Here is a 20,486-nt window from a genome sequence, read left to right as displayed (position 1 = left end):
TACTTTGGATCTATTCTACATTACTTGGCAACAACATACTCTGTAACAGATTAGGCAGTATAATCATATATGTTAACTTGAGAGTGCCCACACTCAATCTACTTATCGTGATGTGTTAAATCAATTACTGTTAGACATTATTTGTCTGATAATCTACCAAATCTTTGAATTGAAGAATTTGTGATTTAATTAATAGCTTGTTGTTATGTTAAGGGTAATCGTACTTGTATATAATTCTAATGGCCTTCTTTTGAAAACTATTCTGAATTACAACTTTGGATCTTATATTACTTTGCAACAATCTACTCTGTGACAGATTAGGCAGTATAATCACATATGTTAACTTCAGTGCCCACACTGTATTTATTTATGGTTATTTGTTAAATCAAGTACTGTTAGACATGAAATAGGAAGTGTTTAACATAAATGTTATGGCTACTCACCATTGTAGCTCGCTCCTGGTCAATGATACGAGCCTCTTCTTGCAGTGGAAAACTTGCAGCCAACAAACACCGTGGAACCTAAAGGAATGAAATTAAACATTAACATTTCGCCTCGACCAATTTTCACACGTACAACGCAACGCGGCTACACTTCTGCTATTACAAACGTAAATCTCCTTAAACACAATGAGTGTTACTTACCGTGTACGCTCTAGACGGTCCAGTTGCAAGCAGAAAATAAAGATATTTCTGTTGATAATCGTCGCTGCTCAGCGGCTCACGGCCATCGCGCCAACAGATTTGAATTTTGGCGGAGGTTCGGGCAATTACGTCATATCCGCGGCACATGACTGCGACGTAATACCCGCTTATCTGAAACGGCAGTTAAAAGTAGAGTTACATCAAGTTTTCTTGGAACCTAAACGAATGAAAGAAAACTATCATTTGGCCACAACCAAGATTCACAGATACAACACAACGTGCGGGGTTGAGGTTAAAGATTGAGTGAAGGGCCCTCGTTTTAAACTACTGTTTTGAAAAGGAGTGGAAACAAGTAAGACGTATTTAATTTATTTAATGGGAAGTAGTAAGACTTATTAAATTTATTTAATCTACTTTTCTTCCCAGGCAAAATTTGATGTGCTGCAATTCCAAATTTCCAAAGTGAATGAAGGAATGAAGTCCTTTAAATTATGATTTTGTATAAATACTAGGCATAAACACAAAATCGACGGCACAAAATGGGCAGACTTTACTTGTTTGAAAAGGACTGGTTACAAGACAGACTTTTTTAATTCATTTAATGGGAAGAAAACGTATTTAGTTTAATTGATCTATTTTTGTTCCCTGGCAAAATTCGATTTGCTGCAATTCCAAATTTCCAAAGTGAATGAAGGAAAGAAGTCGTTTAAATTATGATTTTGTTTAAATACTAGGCATAGACACAAAATCTACGGCACAAAATGGGCAGACTTTACTTGTTTGAAGAGGACTGGTTACAAGACAGACTTTTCTGATTTATTAAATGGGAAGAGGACTTATTTAGTTTATTTAATCTATTTTTGTTCCCTGGCAAAATTGGATTTGCTGAAATTGTATTTTGCCAAATCTCGATTTGAGACCTGATAGGAAGTATTAAACGCTTAGTTAAATCAATACAAGTTGGTAATAAGAGCGAGTAATGTTGGTTGAACCGATGAATGAAGGTTGAAAGCAATTTAAATTATGACTTTGTATAAATACTAGATATTAACAGAACATCTACTGCGCAAAATGGGCAGAGTTTACTTGTTTGAGAAGGAGTGGCTTATTCAAAACTAAGATTTATTTAATCTGTTTGTTCCCAGGCAAAATTGGATGTGATGCAATTCCAAATCTATCTGAAACGGCAGTTAAAAGTAGAGATACATAGTTTTCTTTTTTAATCAACATAATCATTTACAACCGTTGACCAGAAAGAATCGTCGAAATTCGACGTCCCCCACAAACGCCACGCTCACTCGCTTTTCAGGGCAACAAAAGTACTTCTTTTTAAAAACGATGAGTTGTACTTACCGTGTACGCTCTGGACGGTCCAGTTGCAAGCAGAAAATAAAAATATTTCTCTTGTTAGTCGTATGTTACCATCCGCTGTGTCTTTGTCAACATCGCCGCCATTTTCCTACTTCCTGCTGCGAGCCACGCCCACGGATTTAAATTTGGGCGGAAGCTCTTTCCATTGGCGTCGTTTTCGCGTATAGCAAATCCGATTGGTTGGGAAGGGGGCACGGTTATGCAGCCGAGGGGTCCTGTGATCGGTGGGATGTAAAGTAGGCGTCGACGTCACGTCCGCGTCACGTGACCACGACGTGGCAGACGATATAGCAACCGCTGTTTTGTTTAGTAGATTTACAGTTGTTATGCATTGGCATAATGGTGTGCACTCAAAATAGATTTAAATAAATTAAATATTTCTTCTGCCCACTCCCTTTTAAACAAGTTAACTCTGCCCACGTCCATTGACGTCTTGTCTGCGTCACGTGACCACGACGTAGCGACGTCATGTAGTAACCGCTGTTTTGATCAGTAGACTTACAGTTATTATGCGTTGACATAATGGCGCACTGGTTAGCATGGCCACCTCTTAAGCATGATGTTGCGGGTTCGACGCCTGATCAATGTTAGCATGGAGTGAGCTTAAGTGCATGGCGCTGAAGATTTGAATCTTTGAAATGCGCTGAGGTCTGACATATCAGGCAGAATGGTTTGCCATCACGTTCAACAAAAAATAGAAACTTTCCCACTCTGATTAAAACGTCCTGTGTTCATCTACGTATTTTCGTTTTGCTGTGCATCTTTTCCCTGCCATTTCAAGAGCCCAATTGACACTCATAGTTTAAAGAAATGTGTTTGCCCATCCTACTTTGTGGAATTTCACCACATGCGCTTTTGACCAAAATACCAAATTGAACTCAAGTGAAGCCAACACGCACAACCCCCCCCCCCCCCCCCCCCCCACACACACACACACACACACAAATGTTGATATGAACATAAAAGAGCCGCATGCGGTTCGGGAGTTGCGGCTTGGCCAAACCTGTACTATACAACTTTATTTGTATAAAATTTTCACAACAGCTGTCACACAAACAAAGCGGGAAAAACCGAAGACGTGCGTGTTCCGCCCACGCTGGATTTATTTGCACCTTTGAAAAGACACCGTATTGCCGCAGATGTGGCAAAGAGTACTTTTGGGCATCTGAGACGGAAGGATGTCCAAAGCATCACGTCACCTGCTCTGGTAGGCATGGTGGTGGGACGTTGAGGTCAACCGCTTTGGGGTTGGCTGAATCTTTGATCGCAGGATGCCACACACTTGAAGACAGAAGCAGAAAAGCAGAGCTAAATGCAAAATGTACTCACCGGTGACTCCAATTTTTTTCCCCCCTGAAGAAACAGCTGGACGGGTGGCCCCGGCTGGCCAGTGGGACTCTTGTTATTCTGACCCTTTTTAGTGCGCGTTTGGGGCAACAACCGTTTTTTGTGGCGCTCTCTTCTGGTTCAAAAGTGCCCTGCATGTGAATTTGCTTTTCCTGCCTTCTGATTGGATGAGCGCCGGTGTGACGCGGTGCCTCTGTCACCGTGGCGGGGGGTATACGTTGGCATCGGAGCGTCTGCCAACGTCTGAGACCGGCTGGCAGTGTATCGGAGGTGTCGAGTGCGGTGCCGCTGGAGCTCACTCACCAGCTGGTGTTAGGGCCACAGAATGAAGGCCAAGGAGAAGAATAGAAAGAGAAACAGAAACTTCTCCTCCAATTGTTTGATTTGTCTCTTCTGAGCTTCGATGAATTCTTTCAGCTCTTTGTTCCTCTAGGACGGACAAATGGAAAGTGGCATTCAAAAGCCAGTAAGCGTGCAAGTAAGTGCCGGGCTGGCTTTGGGCCCTTACCTGTTGCGCGCTGTGCAGCAGATCCATTCTCTCTTGGAGGATGCAAGCGTCGCGCTCCCTCAACTCGCACATCAGGGCTCGCTTCCATTGGTCCACGGCGCTCCTAAGCTCTTCTCTCTGATCCGCCGTCAGCACGTCATTCACGCCAGCGTGGCTGGCTTTTTCGCCGTCCGTGGCGGGGCAGTCCCGCTGCGGTAGCGCCTCGTACAACATGGCCTCCAGCTCCAGGATCCTCTGGGCCGCAATCCTCGTCCATCAGTGGTCCGGCGGGAGATTTGAGGGCGGCTTACCTTATGAGCCTGGTCCATGGAACACTTCCTGAAGTCCAACTCTTCATCCAGGTAGCCCTTCTGCTTGCAGAACATATCCTAGCACAGCTCAAGGTCAGAATTGTTGGGGCACATTGCCGGAGTTCCCCTTGGCTGATGTCGCGTGTCTGTCTACCTTCTCACTTTCAATGTCCAACATCTTCTGTTGAAGTGCTGACTTGGTCACTTTGATGTATTCTAACCACTGAGGAAAGGCTGCTGTCACATAAGCAGAATGCGAGAGCGTGCGTGGACGTGCGCGTTACCTTCTCGGCTAGGGTGAGAAGGGTCCTGGCGTGAATCACGACCACCTGCTCCTCGTTGGTGAGATTCTGCAAGAGCCCAAAGGCACAGCGTCAACAAGCTTCTTTCAGCGCAAAGCCTTCCAAAAGTCACATTTGAGCCGCCGAGTCTCGTGGAGTGCGAACATAAGGAGTTCGACATACACTTACGGCGTTATAGCCCAGGATGTCCAGCTTCTTCATCAGATCACTGATGACGATGTCCGGGGGAAAGGCGCAAGGAGCAATGTAAGGTGTTCTGGGACCTCGGGTTAAGGTTAGGGTTGCGAGGGACGCCTTACGTACGCTCACGCCCTCGGCCTCGCAGTAGATCTGCAAAGGGCTGAGGCCGTCTGGGAAACGGACTAGCAGAAACTTCAAGACGGGGGAGCGCCACTCCCTCTCCTGAAAGGCAGAGGCATGCATCCGTCCGTCCGTCCGTCCGTCCGTCCGTCCGTCCGTCACATCTCTGGCCTCAACACGCTTGTGCGAGTCTTCCCACCTCCAGCTCCAGGATGCGGAACTCAAGCAGTTCGTTTTGGTCTCGGATATCCTGGATGTGCTCTTTCAGACGCGCTTCTTCCGCCTCCATCCGCCTGACCTGAAAAGACAGTCAGACCTCATCTGCGGGGCTTCCCGACGGGTGTGACGCCAAGCGACTCCGCCCAGCGCCTTTCTTTCCGTCACCTTTTCGGCCAACTGCTGATTGCTCTGACGCAGCAGCTGCTTCTCCTCCACCCACTTGACATTCTAGAAGAGACAAACGCGTGGACAGCTTTGGAATGTTGTGTCATTTTCATCCACAAATTCTTTGGTTGACTGGAAAATGACATTTGCTTTTCTCCGCATTTTCCCAGCCACGTTCGGGGGGGGGGGGGGGGGGGGGGGGGTTGGTCCAGTAATGCCAGACGAATGAGTGACTGAAGAATGTAGCTATTTTGTCTGAGAAAAAGGTGTGCTCATTGATGAGCTTACCTGTCCTTGTTGCTTCAGCGCTGACTCCAGATCTGCTACTCTGCTTTGATAGTGACCCATTTCTACCATCAGCTTTTCTCTGGTCTGAAAGGAGGAGGAGGGAGGCTCCTCCTCCTCCTTTCAGACCAGAGAACACCCGAGGCTGGGTGAGAACGGGGAGGCTGCGACCCGGCCGGGGGTTGCGGAAAGGGGCGCCACCTTGATCTCCTTCTCGGCGTCGTAGTCCCCTTCGCTGGTCTGGGCTAGCAGAGCGTAGGCTCGTTGCAGCGCTTGATATTCTTGCGTCAGCTGGCGGTAGCGAAGCTCCGCCTCTTCATGCACACACCAATGCAACACAGCACTAGTACCAGAATCAGTCAGACCGGCGACAAAGCACCCGCGACGCAAAGACGAGTCCGATTCCAGGCTGAAGAGGAATGTTTGGTGCCAATACGCTGGCAGAAATGGCGGGCTACCTCTTCGGGTTCCGTGTCGGGGGTTCTGTCGGTGTGAAAAGACAAGGACGATCCGTCCGAGTCCACCAACACGTCTTCGTCGTAGCCGTAAAATGTTTCGATGACCTGCGGGCGCGGAAGCAAACATCTCTCTGAACAAACTGAAGCGACACCTCACGATGAATCGACGAGAGGAACGATAGCGAGAAAAAGGCCATTTCATCTTGCGCAACACCAAGCAGCCGCAAACAAACAGACTCACCTTGCAGGACCTCACGCTTTGTTCCTCCTCAGAGATTCTCGACGTCGGTATCGTAGCAGCAAATCTCTCTCCTGTCGACACAAATAATCCGCCTTTGAGATTCTTTGGATGCAAAGGGAACGAATGGCTCCGGCGCAGAAACAAACGCGACTCACAATGACATTTCTGACATGAGCTCCTGTCTCCAGAGCCTGAAAAACACGTCACCGGCGATGATTGGAGGGACGCTCGTCTTTTCCAAAAGTGACAACTACAGGGTGTGTCAGGGTTTTCCAGATTATCTTTATCGTATCATTATGTTGCTTTGACTTTGACTGCAACCTGTAATAAATAATATTATTTATCCCTTATTTATCCCTATCGCTTATCCCTTCCTACACAAAGTCGTAAAACACCCCTTGCTATGTTTTGACTAGAGGTCAAGGGCTTCCTCTATTCAATCCACTCTTACACCCACCCTGTTTCTCTTAATTAAAATGCTCGTGCAGGAGCCGAGAGTCAGACTTCATTCGTACAACGGATGGACTCTCCACCTGCAGGTGTCCAAAAGAACTTACTTGTCTCCCGTGTGGTTCTTGCAAAATAAGTTGGAGCGAGCGCAACTCTAACAGGGTGCATTTTGCCACTAGCTGCCTACGGACAATGACGTCGCGCTCGCGGCTCATGGTTGACGGGCTGAGCAGCCGGGCAAGTCCGTCGTTTTCAGCGCACAGCGAGTGGCAAAGGCGCTGACAAAACGGGAGCTTTGAGCTGCTGAAAACGGCAAAACAAGTCTAAAGCGTGTTCAAACGCGTGCGCACAATGCTCCTGCTTGAAAGGTCGGAATTTAAGGGGCCAATTTTTTGGATGGCGGCCGCCGGCCAAGCTTTGGACGGAAAAGGTTTCCTGGCGACAGCGAGCGAGCGCGGCGCTGCCGTACGTGCACCGAGTCGCCTGCCTGAAGACCTTGGACAAGTCGTCGATGATGTGCCGCTGCTCCACAACTTGAAGGAACTCCATTTCACCGTCCTGCTGGCCGCAACCGCGGTCCAGGTCATTGAGCGAACTAGGCCTTCTCTGTGGAACACAAATGCAGTGGACTCTGTTGGCACGCCGCCGTTGTCCGCGTCGACTTACCAAGCTTGCCATCTCCTCGTTCTCCTGGGTGACAAAGCGCACTTTGTTTTCAAGGCGGCACAGCACCAGCGAGAGTTCTTCATTCTTCCTGCTCAGGCGTTTGTTTTTGTACAGGAGTGGCAGAAACTGGCTTTCTGTTTCTCTCAGTCGCTTTAGCTGCAAGCATGAAGTGCGGGATGTGAAAGACGCACAACACGCGGGCCAGAACGTATCCATTCCTTTTGCATCGGTTTGAACGGAATCGTGGCTTTGGCTCCCAATAAAAGACATCTACCAGGCAACCGACTCGCCGCGCCGCTCAACTAATAAGCAAGCGCAATGGGTGCCTCGCTGGATGGCGCGCATCAAACGTAGCGCAAACCTTCAAGCGTGCCGTCAATAAATTACCAGTTCATTGCGCTCTTCAGAAAGCAGGGCGTTTCGATCCTCCAGTTTCCTGATGACTGCGCTGAGCTCAGCGATTTTCAGATGAAACCGTCGCGTGTCCCGATCCTCCTGAGACTGAAAACGCCCCGCAACACACACACACAAGCACTCGTTCAAAGTTCAAAACTGTTTTTGTGCTACCTTCCTCCAGCAACGAACTAAGTCATGCGTACTGCAAGTGTGTGATGAGGTGGCTTACGCAATGAAGAGGATTGCTAGTAGCGGCGTTGACCCCACTTCCAGGGTAGTTTAGGCCCGCCCTTTGGGAATCCCTCAGGGCAGCGATCTGCTGCTCGGCAGCCTGAGTCTGCAGCTGAAGGCGGTGGACGTGGCCGGCCCCAGGGCTTCATCCAAAACACTAACCGCTCTGTCTTTCAGCTTGATCTCATCCGTCTGGATGTACAAACGGGGAGCGCTCAGGCAGGCGGGCAAACTCATTTGCCAGAATTGTGACAAAAACAAAGAGAGCAACCGGCCAATTTTTTTCTTGAATCGACTAGAACACCTTTGCTGTGACAAAAGCGAAGCGAGCAACCGGACATTTTCTTCTTGTGAAATAGAATAGAATAGAATGCCTTAGGTGTCATTGCACTGCAGGTATACAACGAAATTGGGAACATAGCCACGCACCGCGCATCTGATCAGTCCTACCAGTCGGCGGATCTCCCTCTCGCAGTCTCTCTTGGTTCGGCTCAGCTCCTCCCGATGCTGGTGATGAGCCGATCGGAGCTCGGCCGCTCGGGACTGCCAGGCCTGCTGGGCCGCTGCCAGGGCTTCTTCCGCGCTCCTGGTGGAGGCGACACCGCTCGGTCTCCCGACACCGCCGCGTCTCCTCCACCTCCGCCAGCAAAGCGCCCCCCCTCCTCACCTGAGCAGACATTGCGCCACACCGGGCCGTTGAGACCGCAACGGAGCGCCGCGACGCTTACTGGGGACAAGCTACACAATACGGTAGCGGCCGCATCGAAGCCCGACGTGGCGTGCGGATAGTCAGACACGGATAGAGCGGATCACCTTGTCCATGGAGCCGTCCCTCAGGCTGAGGACCAAGGCATTCAGTCGCTGGATCTCTCCATCTTTGATTGTGATCACTCTCATCAGCTCCATTTCATGCTGCCGCAGTAATGTCTCCCTGGTAATGGCTAACTCTTTCTGCTTCTCCTCATGGAGTTTGCTTTTGAGTTCCGTCATGGCGGCGGTGGCACGGTGGTGCTCCGCCCGCAGGTCCTGACTTCTCTCTCTCTCCAGACAGCTGACCTGACATGACTTAGACTTAGACTTAGACAAACTTTATTGTCATCTTGTCTGCACATGGTGCATACAAAACGAAATTCCATTGCATACGTCTTACAACAAAGTAGTGATATTGCAGTTGAATAGAAGTAACAAAATGTTGGGTTGACAACATTTAACAGAAATCAATCTCAGAGACGGTAGGTCTTTTTGGCTTGGCGTTTTCTTCTGCGCAGAAGGGCGCAGTCCAGACACACAGCAAGTGTGACTGAGACCCCGCGCGCCCTGCTGTGAGTTCTGCCGTGCTTTTATTGAGAGAGAAACAAAGGGGCAAGTGTACATGGTCGAGTAGGTTTCCAGACAGGAAAAACATTCCATAGTTATATCCCATTCCCACAGAACAAAGGGGATACTCTTATGGACGGGGCAGTATGGACGTCTCATGACCATTAGCTTAACAAAGACGTAGGGAATACATCGCTAGGGAATACATCGCTGTGCCGTACTCATGACTTCATCTTAAATAAGACCTTTGTCTGCTTCAGCCATTCCATGACAATCTCATGATCTGTACATGTCTAGCTAACTGTGGGGCTTATTCTATAGCGCGGCTAATGACTCCAGTCATTAGCCGGCCATATGCCCCCAAGTCATTTTCACGAGGCCTGATGGTCACATACTGCGGAGAATCTTGCACACAAAAGTAGTTACTTAGAATCCAATGATAAAAAGTATATCATTTCCAACATTCCCTCCTGTTTTTAACATTGGAATTCATGGGAAAACAAAACATCAACTAATAACTACATATGTGTATAAATGAGTATATGCTTACACAATATAGTATAGTACCATCGAAAAACATGAAAGTTTACATTCCAGAGTTTATCAGAACTACAGCCCTTCATCTGGCTTTGGCTATGTTCGTTATAATGGAATGTATTTTGTTCTGGATCGTCAAGAAAAATAGACAGGTAGGCGATTTACGCAAGGCGATCCCACTCATCTTGTTCACGCTGGGCCAACCTGATATTCTGGACAGCAGACACTGATGTCAACCTTTTAGTCATGTGACAAATTAAAATAATGCCACATGTGGTCATTTGATAAAGTAATGAAGGACATAATATTGACACAATATCACAGCATACTGCAAAGTTGAAATGCTCTTAGTTTTGCCCCCCTTGCATATGTATGTGTCTGTCGATGCAAAGTCCAGTCCACTGAATGTTCAGTCGTGAATTGCTCTGGGATCACTGCCCAGGGCCTGCTGTCCATCCAAGATCTTCATGTCCACTTCACCGTCCTCAGAGTCTCTTCCGGTCTACCGGTCGTCAGCAAACAATTCTTCTCCTTTGGGGTTGTTCGGGGCACGGGGATGATTGGTGGTTGTCGTCTCATCGGAGTGTTCAATAGAACCTCCGAGCGTCCCTGCATCTACTCCTATGATCCAGAAGCCCGCGTGAACCTAAAACAAACAAACAAACAAACAAACAAACAAACAAACAAACAAACAACACTCCCCCCAGGAGTTATGAATTATCTCCCTTATTTCTCATCATGCTGTCAGTCTCGCACGATTTCTCCTGTAGCAGAGTAACTGCTAGCCGTTCAAGTTAGCCTTTCCTGCTGCAGCTGTCACTGTCTGAAGTCCTGTCAATCACATCTCAGCAATCACTCTTTCCCAGTCCAAATACTAATTTTCTCTCCAAATTTCCTCTTTGATTTAGGTTTTTTCTCAATATCGTCAAATTGGTACCAGTTTCGTCAGTTTTGTCCAACCAATTTGTGTATGTACCTTATCTTCGTCGAAATGTGTTCTTAAATACTTTCCCTTTAATAGCAGCTTCAATGTATTCATGTGTTAAGAAATTTTCCCTATTCCTTGTTTCTGATCCAATTTCCTATTTTATTTAATTACCTTTCAAACATTTGTTGTCTATTGTGCTGCAGTCTAATCCCTATTAGCTTTATGATTTGTCATCATTCATGCTTTTCCGTTGATAGACCTTAACCCTTACTGTCGCTAGATTGTTACCACGCTTTGCTTCCATTCCAGATTGTTATCTCCCATTAACTTTGCTTTCGAGATGCTTCTTCTGCTCCTTCCATCACTGCCTGTTGAATTCTGGCACGTCCTGTTAAAGCCTCAAAAACAAGTGAATCCGAAAAACATTGAATGTCACAATTAAATTTTATATCTACTTACTCATTCAAACGTAACCCCACCCCCCTTTGACACATTCGCCCAATGTGTCATTAGGCATTCAAAAAGGAACCAGCAAACGTCCTACCACATCATCATGTGTCTTACAGCCAGTCCTGTCGAGCCTTGCACTCATCCAGGATCGTCATCCCCAAGTTCCTGAAAATTGACTGTGCGCCTCACACTCGGCAATATCAACAACGGACACTTGTACTCACAAAACCACACAGGCAACGAGTATCTACTAAATGAAAATAGACACACAATGAATCATGGCGCACGAGGATTCCGTCCTGAAACTTTTCAATCATCATAAAAATCAATAGGGTTAGGGTTAACATTTTCACGTGAATTCAACATAACCTTTCCAAGACTGCAATCGACAACCTGCAAAAGTAATGCAAGTTAAAAAACAACCAGCAATCTGCTCCTCGGCTGGCGGTTGATGCTGCAATAAGTCAAGTGACACACAGAAACAAAGCAAAGCTCGCACTTGCCACAAGCAAGCTTAATGGTTAATATGTATGGTTGTCATCTACATAGTCTGTCACCTTGTCGGGTGAGTCCAGGTTCGTCATGTCATATGTCCATCGTCCTAGTGTTCGATATCAGTCCTGTCTTGTCCATCCGTGTTGCTGAATTCGGCCTTCTCCATGAACTATTTTTGTTGTTCATGGTGCCTTTGATTAACCATCGGCTGTTAGTCATCACGCTTGGGTGTTTCCGTCTCAGGTGAGAGGAATCTTACCCTCAACTATGACCCTTTCATACCAACTCCAAAATATTTTGGCCTTTCATACTGCCCTCAACACACACACATGTTCCTAACCACACAAGCGCCAATCCATTTGCATCTATCACTCATACAACAACAAACAAATTTAGTATGTGTAAGTGAACAGGCAACCAGCGATTATTAACGGTAAATCCTTCACTTCTGGATGTTCTTCCCAAGTGAATATTTCGTACATTCGTACCGGACCTTTACCGTAAAATTGCCAATTAAATGCCTAAAAATTCAGTTATTTGTTCTGCTGAGCATGTTCATGGATGAGCATGGGGAAAGAAGCAGCCTCAGCAGGTCCTTAAATAATCCTGTCCTAATCCATCGTTCTGATCGAGCACCTGGGTAGAGATACTCAAAAGTCTTCCTCCAACAGTCTACTCTACTACATTATTTTCACTTTGCCATGTTAAGGCATTTGTTTTCCGAGTCCTATCACATTTGTCATCGCGTTCACTGTCACTTGGTGTGAGTCTCATGTAGTGTTATTCTTAACTGTCAAAAGTTTTCATGGCTGTTATTCCTTGATCTTATCAGACTTTTTGTTTTGACACCAGAATTTCCCTGTGAGGTGTGATTAACTTCTACTTTATTAATTACCTCCATTGAACAATCTAATCACCTTTTGACTGCATCCTAGTAGATCCTAATGCCCTATTTCCCTTCTCCAAACTGTCAATGACTAAATGTCTAATTGTTAAGCTGGATGGGCTAAATGTGATTCTACTCTTATTTCTTGCAATTTTAGCCCATCTGTTTTATCCAAATTTATCCTCTGATTATGATACTTTTTCTTTCTTCGTAACACTACACAATTTGTTCCTTATTTATTTGTCTTTTAGCAAGACTCCTCAGTTGTGTCAAACTCAGTGCCCAAGCGAGCTTCCATCCACTCTGACCCAAGCTCCACCAAGTTTGATAACGTCTCAGCAGCTTGATGCATCTTTCAGGTCTTGTGTGTCTTTCGCCGCACCTCATTGTCAGGTTGTTGTTATCTTTGGTTGTAGTCTCAGAGTCAACTCATCCCTCACTCTTGGATGAGTCCATTTTCAACAGAGTCCATTCTCATCTTGTGAGTTCCTTCGTTCTTTGTACTTCGTTCTCCTCCAGGGCGTTGTGCTCCCCCCAAGCACAAATATAGTCCTTCTTTGCTCTTGCAAAGGTCAAAGGTACCTTAGAGCCATGCACCATTTTTCTTGATGTTCTCAGCTGTCGGTGGAGTCTCGGGATCGAGTTTCAGAGTCACTGATGGATACTGAAAAAGACAGACTGGGATACCAAACTTAAATATCATCTTCCAATTTGACATAAATTTCATAGTGCCTTCTGTTAATCAAACTTCAAATTCTACTATTATCAATAATCTAATCTACTTGAGAAGGACACCGCTTTTCCTTCATGAGCGCTCGGATGTATTGCGATGGACCTCATTTGAACCATTTTAAATTGACAGATTACCCTAAACTTAAATTGCAAGTCTTAACTGTGATTTCTCTCAATTATACTGTAATTTCTAGAAGCTCCTCCTATTTTCAGGCTACTATCTATCTTTTGTTTTCCTGACTTTGATTTCTTGCAATTCTCTCTATTACCTTTCCACCTTTCCTGATTTGAGCCTTCAATTTCTGATAAAGTTTCCAAATTTTGCCTAGTATCATCTCTATTTTGACCTCAGTATTAATGGTGTTATGCTCACTTTACAGATATTACTGAACTGTCCTGAATTTATAATTCACTGCCACTACATCGAAGGCCATTTCTCAGCTGTTCACTTTTTCCATGTTCCTGTTAGGCTCCACTATTCGAATCTAGGATGGGATTTTCATATAGAGTCTCTTTTAGGTTCCTATGTGGATCATGTTTCACACAAACAGGACATGCTTAAATTATTTTTTTTTTCAAGAATCTAAACCAAAGGTAACTAATAGGTAACTAATAACTCATCTCCCCCTGTTGTCACATAAGTGACACAACAGGCGTTGCCTTAAAAGTCATTTTGGCAAAACAGTTTTGTTATTGACATCGTCAATAACACCTTATCCATTATCACACCCTTTGTTGTTTGAACTAATATCATTTTCAATCTTGTCAATCCTTCTACTTTTGGTGTCCACGCGAATGTATCTTTGACTGCTAACGGCTGTCCATGAGCCACTCCTGTTAGTGGCTTAGCAATTTCAGCATAGCGTGGAGCCCAAGCTCTGCAGTAATGACAGAGAAAAAACATCAGTTGTTCTTCGTGACAGGTCGTGGTGTGTCTAATATAACCTGTTCCCTGCTCTCCCTTTCGCTGAGAGTAAACCAAGATAGTTTACTTCTGGTTTTTACCCATCCTGACTTCTGTTACTTGACTTCACTTCCTCTCTGGCCTAGATGCTGCATGAGGAGAAAGGAATCTCATCCTTACACTTCCTTTGTTTCAAAAGCAATTATCATCATTGTAGACGAAAACTTGAATTTTTATCTATTCAAAGCCCTTTGAGACTGTTTGTGGTTTAGGGCTATACAAATAAACTTGACTTGACTTTTAGATGAAAGCGTAAAACGGGCCATTCAATTCATGATAATCAGTCAACCACTGTGAAATAAGCCTATTTTCTTTTCTTAGCATTAAATAAGCTCAAAATCACTCTTTCTTCAAAGTTGTTCTACTACTTTTCACATAGTAGTCTCCAACAACGTCAACCATTCAACCTGTATCTTGTCATTCATTCCTGCTCATTTGCATCTCACACACGCGCACACACACAGGCACGCAGGCACTGGCCTCACTCTCCTCAAGCTCTCTTCAAGCTGTCCACACAGTCATACTACATCATTTTTAATTCACAGTCCTCATTTGAATCTGTCCTACCTCAAGGTTCTTGATAAAACAACCCTCTCATTCCGATTTTGACATATTCCAAAAATTCACTCAAGAGATGCTTGTATTCAATTAATTCCATAAGCTTTTCATTTCCACAAAATTTGCAAATTTAGGGCAATTTTCCTTCCACTCATTCTTAAAGGCAAATTCTACATTACACCTTTACATTGTCCCAGTTTGAAATTCACATCATTCAGCCCATTCAAATCACACTCGGAAAGTTTTTCAACATTCCCGAAATTGCTAAATTAAAAAAGTCATGTTTTCACGTTAAATTATTACTTCTTCGTATGGGATGCTCAAGCTTGGCCAATAAAAGATTGATTAAAATTTCTGCAAAATTTTACAAAATTCATATTTCACCTCTAAGTTCTACACGTTTCAACTGATTCAATTCTGCTCGAACATCATCCTGTTGCATCTCCTAAGTATTTATTCATCTTTTTCGCCTGTCTTTACACCAATTTCTCCAAAAAATGCATTTTCCAGTTTCAATGTCTCCTTTTTTTTTTTTTTTTTCTTGCAGTGCAAATCGAATAGACCCCAGTCTAGTAACTTTCCTTGCACACTATTTTAGCCAATTTCAAAATTTTAACACATACGTAGACACACATAGACACACATAAACACGCAGAGAACACAAGGACAAAACAAAGGCCCACAACAAAAACACAGTGCACAAACAACATCAACAAACAATGCTGCGCAAAGGTCTTCCTCTATTTGATGTTTTGGTTTTACTATTTTTATTTATTTTTTCTCACATTAGTGGCCTTTCAATAAGGTTTGACAACTGTATCATTCGCATACATCAGCGTCATTTATACTTTGGGGAAATTTAACAGCCTTGGTCATGCTTCTTGTTTGTACAGGAGTTCTCATTGACTGACCATGACATAATTCGCTATTATATGGGGGGGGTTTCAGGTCTTTTAAATTAGATGCATGTTCTGCATAGGAGCAGAAGGAGCTTCTGCCTCAGGCTCCTCTTCTTGAGCCACGCCTAACAGTGCCTACGCACTATGGCTTCATTGTCTGACAATCATACTTGCAGCCTCAAGTTTGGTAACTTATTTAACGTATACTTCTCATCCCCTGATACATTGTCAGTAACACTTTGACGGCCCCCCATTTTAATCAATTTAGTTTTAAATCATAGGGTTTTCTAAAGATGGAATGTTTCTTTAGTGCGATAACAACTTTCTGTGGTAATTCCTGCTTCGACCAGTTTTCTGGTGAGGAATTCCACAGAAATTTGCCATTTCTTCCCACCATGTTACATGCAGCACAATAGCGAGTGATACGTGCTACCATTCACACACGCATTCACACTGCGGAATTTTCTTAACACAACGAGGTGTATTTCCGTCTACAAGTTCCATCTGTAGACCGAATTCCTATCACTTGGAATTCACAACAAGGACTCCGCCGTCCTTACCCGGGTACCCTTTTCCAGGGGACTAAAATACCCCAACCACGCGGCCAACAAAGAGGTCTCACCGAGTCTCTGAGAGATTTCTTTTGAAGATTCCGTCAATCATCGCTGCCGAGAGATGCTGAACTGGACGCCGGCCTGGTGGATGAACATTGCTCCCCAGGGCTTTCCTTCAGGCGTCCTGTGACCTCTGCCGTGCACGGATTCGGCGTCTTCAACACTCTTCGGATCAGCGAGCAGATTTTCAGGAAATCCCGGACGAGCCCCCAAAAATGTTGGGTTGACAACATTTAACAGAAATCAATCTCAGAGACGGTAGGTCTTTTTGGCTTGGCGTTTTCTTCTGCGCAGAAGGGCGCAGTCCAGACACACAGCAAGTGTGACTGAGACCCCGCGCGCCCTGCTGTGAGTTCTGCCGTGCTTTTATTGAGAGAGAAACAAAGGGGCAAGTGTACATGGTCGAGTAGGTTTCCAGACAGGAAAAACATTCCATAGTTATATCCCATTCCCACAGAACAAAGGGGATACTCTTATGGACGGGGCAGTATGGACGTCTCATGACCATTAGCTTAACAAAGACGTAGGGAATACATCGCTAGGGAATACATCGCTGTGCCGTACTCATGACTTCATCTTAAATAAGACCTTTGTCTGCTTCAGCCATCCCATGACAATCTCATGATCTGTACATGTCTAGCTAACTGTGGGGCTTATTGTATAGCGCGGCTAATGACTCCAGTCATTAGCCGGCCATATGCCCCCAAGTCATTTTCACGAGGCCTGATGGTCACATACTGCGGAGAATCTTGCACACAAAAGTAGTTACTTAGAATCCAATGATAAAAAGTATATCATTTCCAACACATATCCTATGAAAATATATATATATACATATACTATATATATATATATATATATTAAAAATAAGTATAAAGTGCAGCAGTGATAATTATGCAATAGTGCAAGTAGGCAAAACAGTATTCAAGAGTGTGCAGAGGAATGCTAAACCATGTATTAAACTTCTATTTAAAGGGTTTATACAAGTTCAGTAAAGTTGGTAGTGCGAGATAGTGCAAGATAGAGGTCCGTAGTGTCATAAAGTACAGTTCTGTGAATGTGTGATGCAGAGTTCAGTTTAGAGCTCAACAGTTCTAGTGTTCAACAGTCTGATGACAGCAGGGAAAAAGCTGTTGCAGAACCTGGTGGACCTGCAGCGGATGCTGCAAACCTCTTCCCAGAGGGCAGCAGGGAGAACAGTCCATGGTGGGGGTGTGATGGGTCATTGATGATGTTACGGGCACGGGACATGCAGCGCTGAGATGAAATGTCCTGAATGGAGGGAAGAGGAGCCCCTATGATCCTCTCTGCTGTCCTCACCACTCTCCTCACGTTCTTCCAATCGGAGGCGGTGCAGCCTCCACACCATACAGAGAGACAGCTTGTCAGAATGCTCTCTATGGTGCTCCTGTAGAACGTCCTCATGATGGGTGGGGGCAGGTGGGCTCTCCTCATCCTCCGCAGGAAGTACAAGCGCTTCTGTGCCCTCTTGACCAGTGCCGTAGTGTTCATAGTCCAGGTGAGGTCTTCTGTGATGTGGACCCCCAGGAATTTGGTGGTGCTGACCACCTCCACAGCTGAGCTGTTGATGATCAGTGGAGCGTGGTGAGGCTGTTTTTTCCTGAAGTCGACGACGATCTCCTTCATCTTCTCCTCATTCAGGATCAGGCTGTTTTCTCTGCACCAGCCCACCAGCTGCTCCACCTCCTCTCTGTAGTCCAGGTCGTTGTTGTCTTTGATGAGCCCCACCACCGTTGTGTCGTCTGCTGACTTCACGATGTGATTGGTGGTGAACCTGAGGACGCAGTCGTGTGTCATCAGGGTGAACAGCAGGGGGCTCAGGACGCAGCCCTGAGGGGAGCCTGTGCTGAGGGTGATGACATCAGAGGTGTTCTGTCCGACCCGGACTGACTGAGGTCTGTTGGTGAGGAAGTCTAGCAGCCAGTTGCGAAGGGGGGTGTTGAAGCCCAGGTGTTCCAATTTTCCTACCAGATGCTGTGGGATGATGGTGTTAAACGCTGAGCTGAAGTCCAGGAACAGCATCCGCACATGGGTGTTCTTCTCCTCCAGGTGAGCCAGGCTCAGGTGAAGAACGGAGGAGATGGCGTCCTGAGTGGAGCGGTTTTGCCGGTCGGCAAACTGGAACGGGTCAAATAATAGGGGGAGTCTGGAAACGATGTGACCTTTAAGCAGCCTTTCGAAGCACTTCATCATAACCGGAGTCAGTGCAACAGGCCGGTAATCATTAAATGAGGTGATTTGAGGTTTCTTCGGCACCGGAATGATGGAGGCAGTCTTAAAGCACGCCGGCACTGTGGCTTGGCCCAGCGAGGTGTTAAAAATGTCTGTGATGACCCCAGCCAGATGACTTGCACATTCCCTGAACACACGCCCAGGAATGTTGTCGGGGCCAGGGGCCTTACAGGGGTTGACTCTCCTCAGGGTCTTCAACACATCGGCGGAGTCAAGGCAGAGTACCTCCTCTTTCTGATGGGGGACAGTTTTAACTGCTGGAGTGCCGTTTAGTGCCTCGAACCTCCCAAAGAAGTTATTTAGACCATTTAGAAAGTCAGGGGGGGGGGGGGGGGGGGGTGAGTTGTAGTCTGTAATCGCCCGTATGCCTTGCCACATACTCCTGATGTTTTTGACGTCGTGGAAACGATCCTGAAATTTTCGACTGTGGTCTCGCTTCGCTATCCTGATGGCACGGTTCAAGTTGGCTCTCGCTGTCCTCAGTGTCTCCTTGTCGCCAGACTTGAAGGCAGAGTTCCGCGCTCGTAGCGTTTGACGTACCTCCTCAGTCATCCAGGGTCGTTGGTTGCCCCGGGTGATGATATTCTTAGTGGTGCTGACGTCCTCGGTGCATTTGTTGATGTAGGCTGACACAGTCATGGCACACGCATGTCTAATCTACATCGGGAAATCTGGGAGGGAGGGAGGGAGGCAGGCAGGGAGGCAGGCAGGGAGGCAGGCAGTGTCTGTCTGTTGAGGTTTTCACCTTGTTCTTCTCCTGCTGAAGTTCTAACTGGACGTCCATCAGTTTGGTTCTCAGCTCGTCATTGGCGGCCTGAAGGGCGTCCGTTCGCTCCGCCTTGGCCCGCCCTGCCGGAGCTCGTTTGGACATCTCTTACTCGAGTCTCGCCCGGTCGTCAGTCAGAGATCACAACATTTGTACCTGGAGAGCACAAACGCAGCGCTGTTTTCCACTGGCTTCGAACTCAACTTCAATCGGTACCGTAACTTACAACATCATAAACATAGAACTAGCTTGACTTATTCATTGAATAAATGCATTTGGTTCTTCAAAACTGCATCACGCAACATAGCGTGACCGAGACGGCCGTTATCCACCTGCGTGAAGTTATTTGGTGAAATGAATGAGATGTTTAAGACACCATCGTTCTGTCTCTCTGTAGATGAAGGGAAATAATCGATTGCTGAAGGTCCAAAGGTGTTGTGATAAACAAATAAACATATTAGTGATTAGTGACATATTTGTGATAAACATATTAGGCAGGATAATCACATATGTTAACTTGACTGCCCACACTGTATTTATTTATGGTTATTTGTTAAATCGAGTACTGTTAGACATGAAATAGGAAGTGTTTAACATAAATGGAAGACGAAAGGGGTACTCACCATTGTAGCTCCTGCTGGTCAATGATACGAGCCTCTTCTTGCAGTGGAAAACATACAGCCAACAAACACCGTGGAACCTAAAGGAATGAAATTAAACATTAACATTTAGCCTCAACCAACATTCACAGATACAACGCAACGCAAACTACACAAACGTAAATCTTTTTAAACACAATGAGTTGTACTTACCGTGTACGCTCTAGACGGTCCACTTGCAAGCAGAAAATAAAGATATTTCTGTTGATAATCGTCGTGTTTGTATCCGGTGTCTCGCTCAAGGCCATTGCGCCCACAGATTTGAATTTTGGCGAGAGTTCAGCCTATTGACGTCATTTCCGCGGTGTAATACCCGCATATCTGAAACGGCAAAGTTAAGAGTAGAGTTAAATAAAGTTTTTAGTCAACGCAATAATTTACAACCGTTGACCAGTCGAAATAATCGTCGAAATTTGGCGTCTGTGGCTGGAAGCAGACGCCGAGTTCGACGTTCCTCCCAAACGCCAAACTCCCTCGCTTTTCAGGGCTCAAAAAAAACAGTTGTAATTACCTTGTACGCTCTAGACGGTCAAGTTGCAAGCTGAAAACAAAAAT

General features: G+C 45.7%; 1 protein-coding gene across 1 annotated transcript; it reads right to left on the bottom strand.

Annotated features, from left to right (window-relative positions):
- Nucleotides 1-3,674: 3,674 nt before the first annotated feature.
- On the bottom strand, nucleotides 3,675-19,389 carry LOC148378373 (janus kinase and microtubule-interacting protein 3-like). The gene is made up of 14 exons (XM_088367943.1): nucleotides 19,252-19,389; nucleotides 8,687-8,929; nucleotides 8,373-8,540; nucleotides 5,633-5,737; nucleotides 5,435-5,518; nucleotides 5,147-5,209; nucleotides 4,962-5,060; nucleotides 4,767-4,864; nucleotides 4,631-4,685; nucleotides 4,445-4,510; nucleotides 4,315-4,383; nucleotides 4,161-4,238; nucleotides 3,871-4,104; nucleotides 3,675-3,791 (listed from the first exon to the last, which is right to left on the bottom strand). Exons 1-14 carry the CDS (start codon nucleotides 19,375-19,377, stop codon nucleotides 3,675-3,677), a joined length of 1,605 nt encoding a protein of 534 aa, XP_088224069.1. The 5' UTR covers nucleotides 19,378-19,389.
- Between the last annotated feature and the right edge of the window lie 1,097 nt (nucleotides 19,390-20,486).

Source organism: Syngnathus floridae, unplaced genomic scaffold, assembly GCF_059516105.1.
Source record: "Syngnathus floridae isolate MCC-2025c unplaced genomic scaffold, RoL_Sflo_1.0 HiC_scaffold_50, whole genome shotgun sequence".
Classification (NCBI taxonomy): Eukaryota; Metazoa; Chordata; class Actinopteri; order Syngnathiformes; family Syngnathidae; genus Syngnathus; species Syngnathus floridae.
The sequence above is the reverse complement of the archived record's forward strand: the minus strand, read 5'-3'. Positions and strand labels throughout refer to the sequence as shown.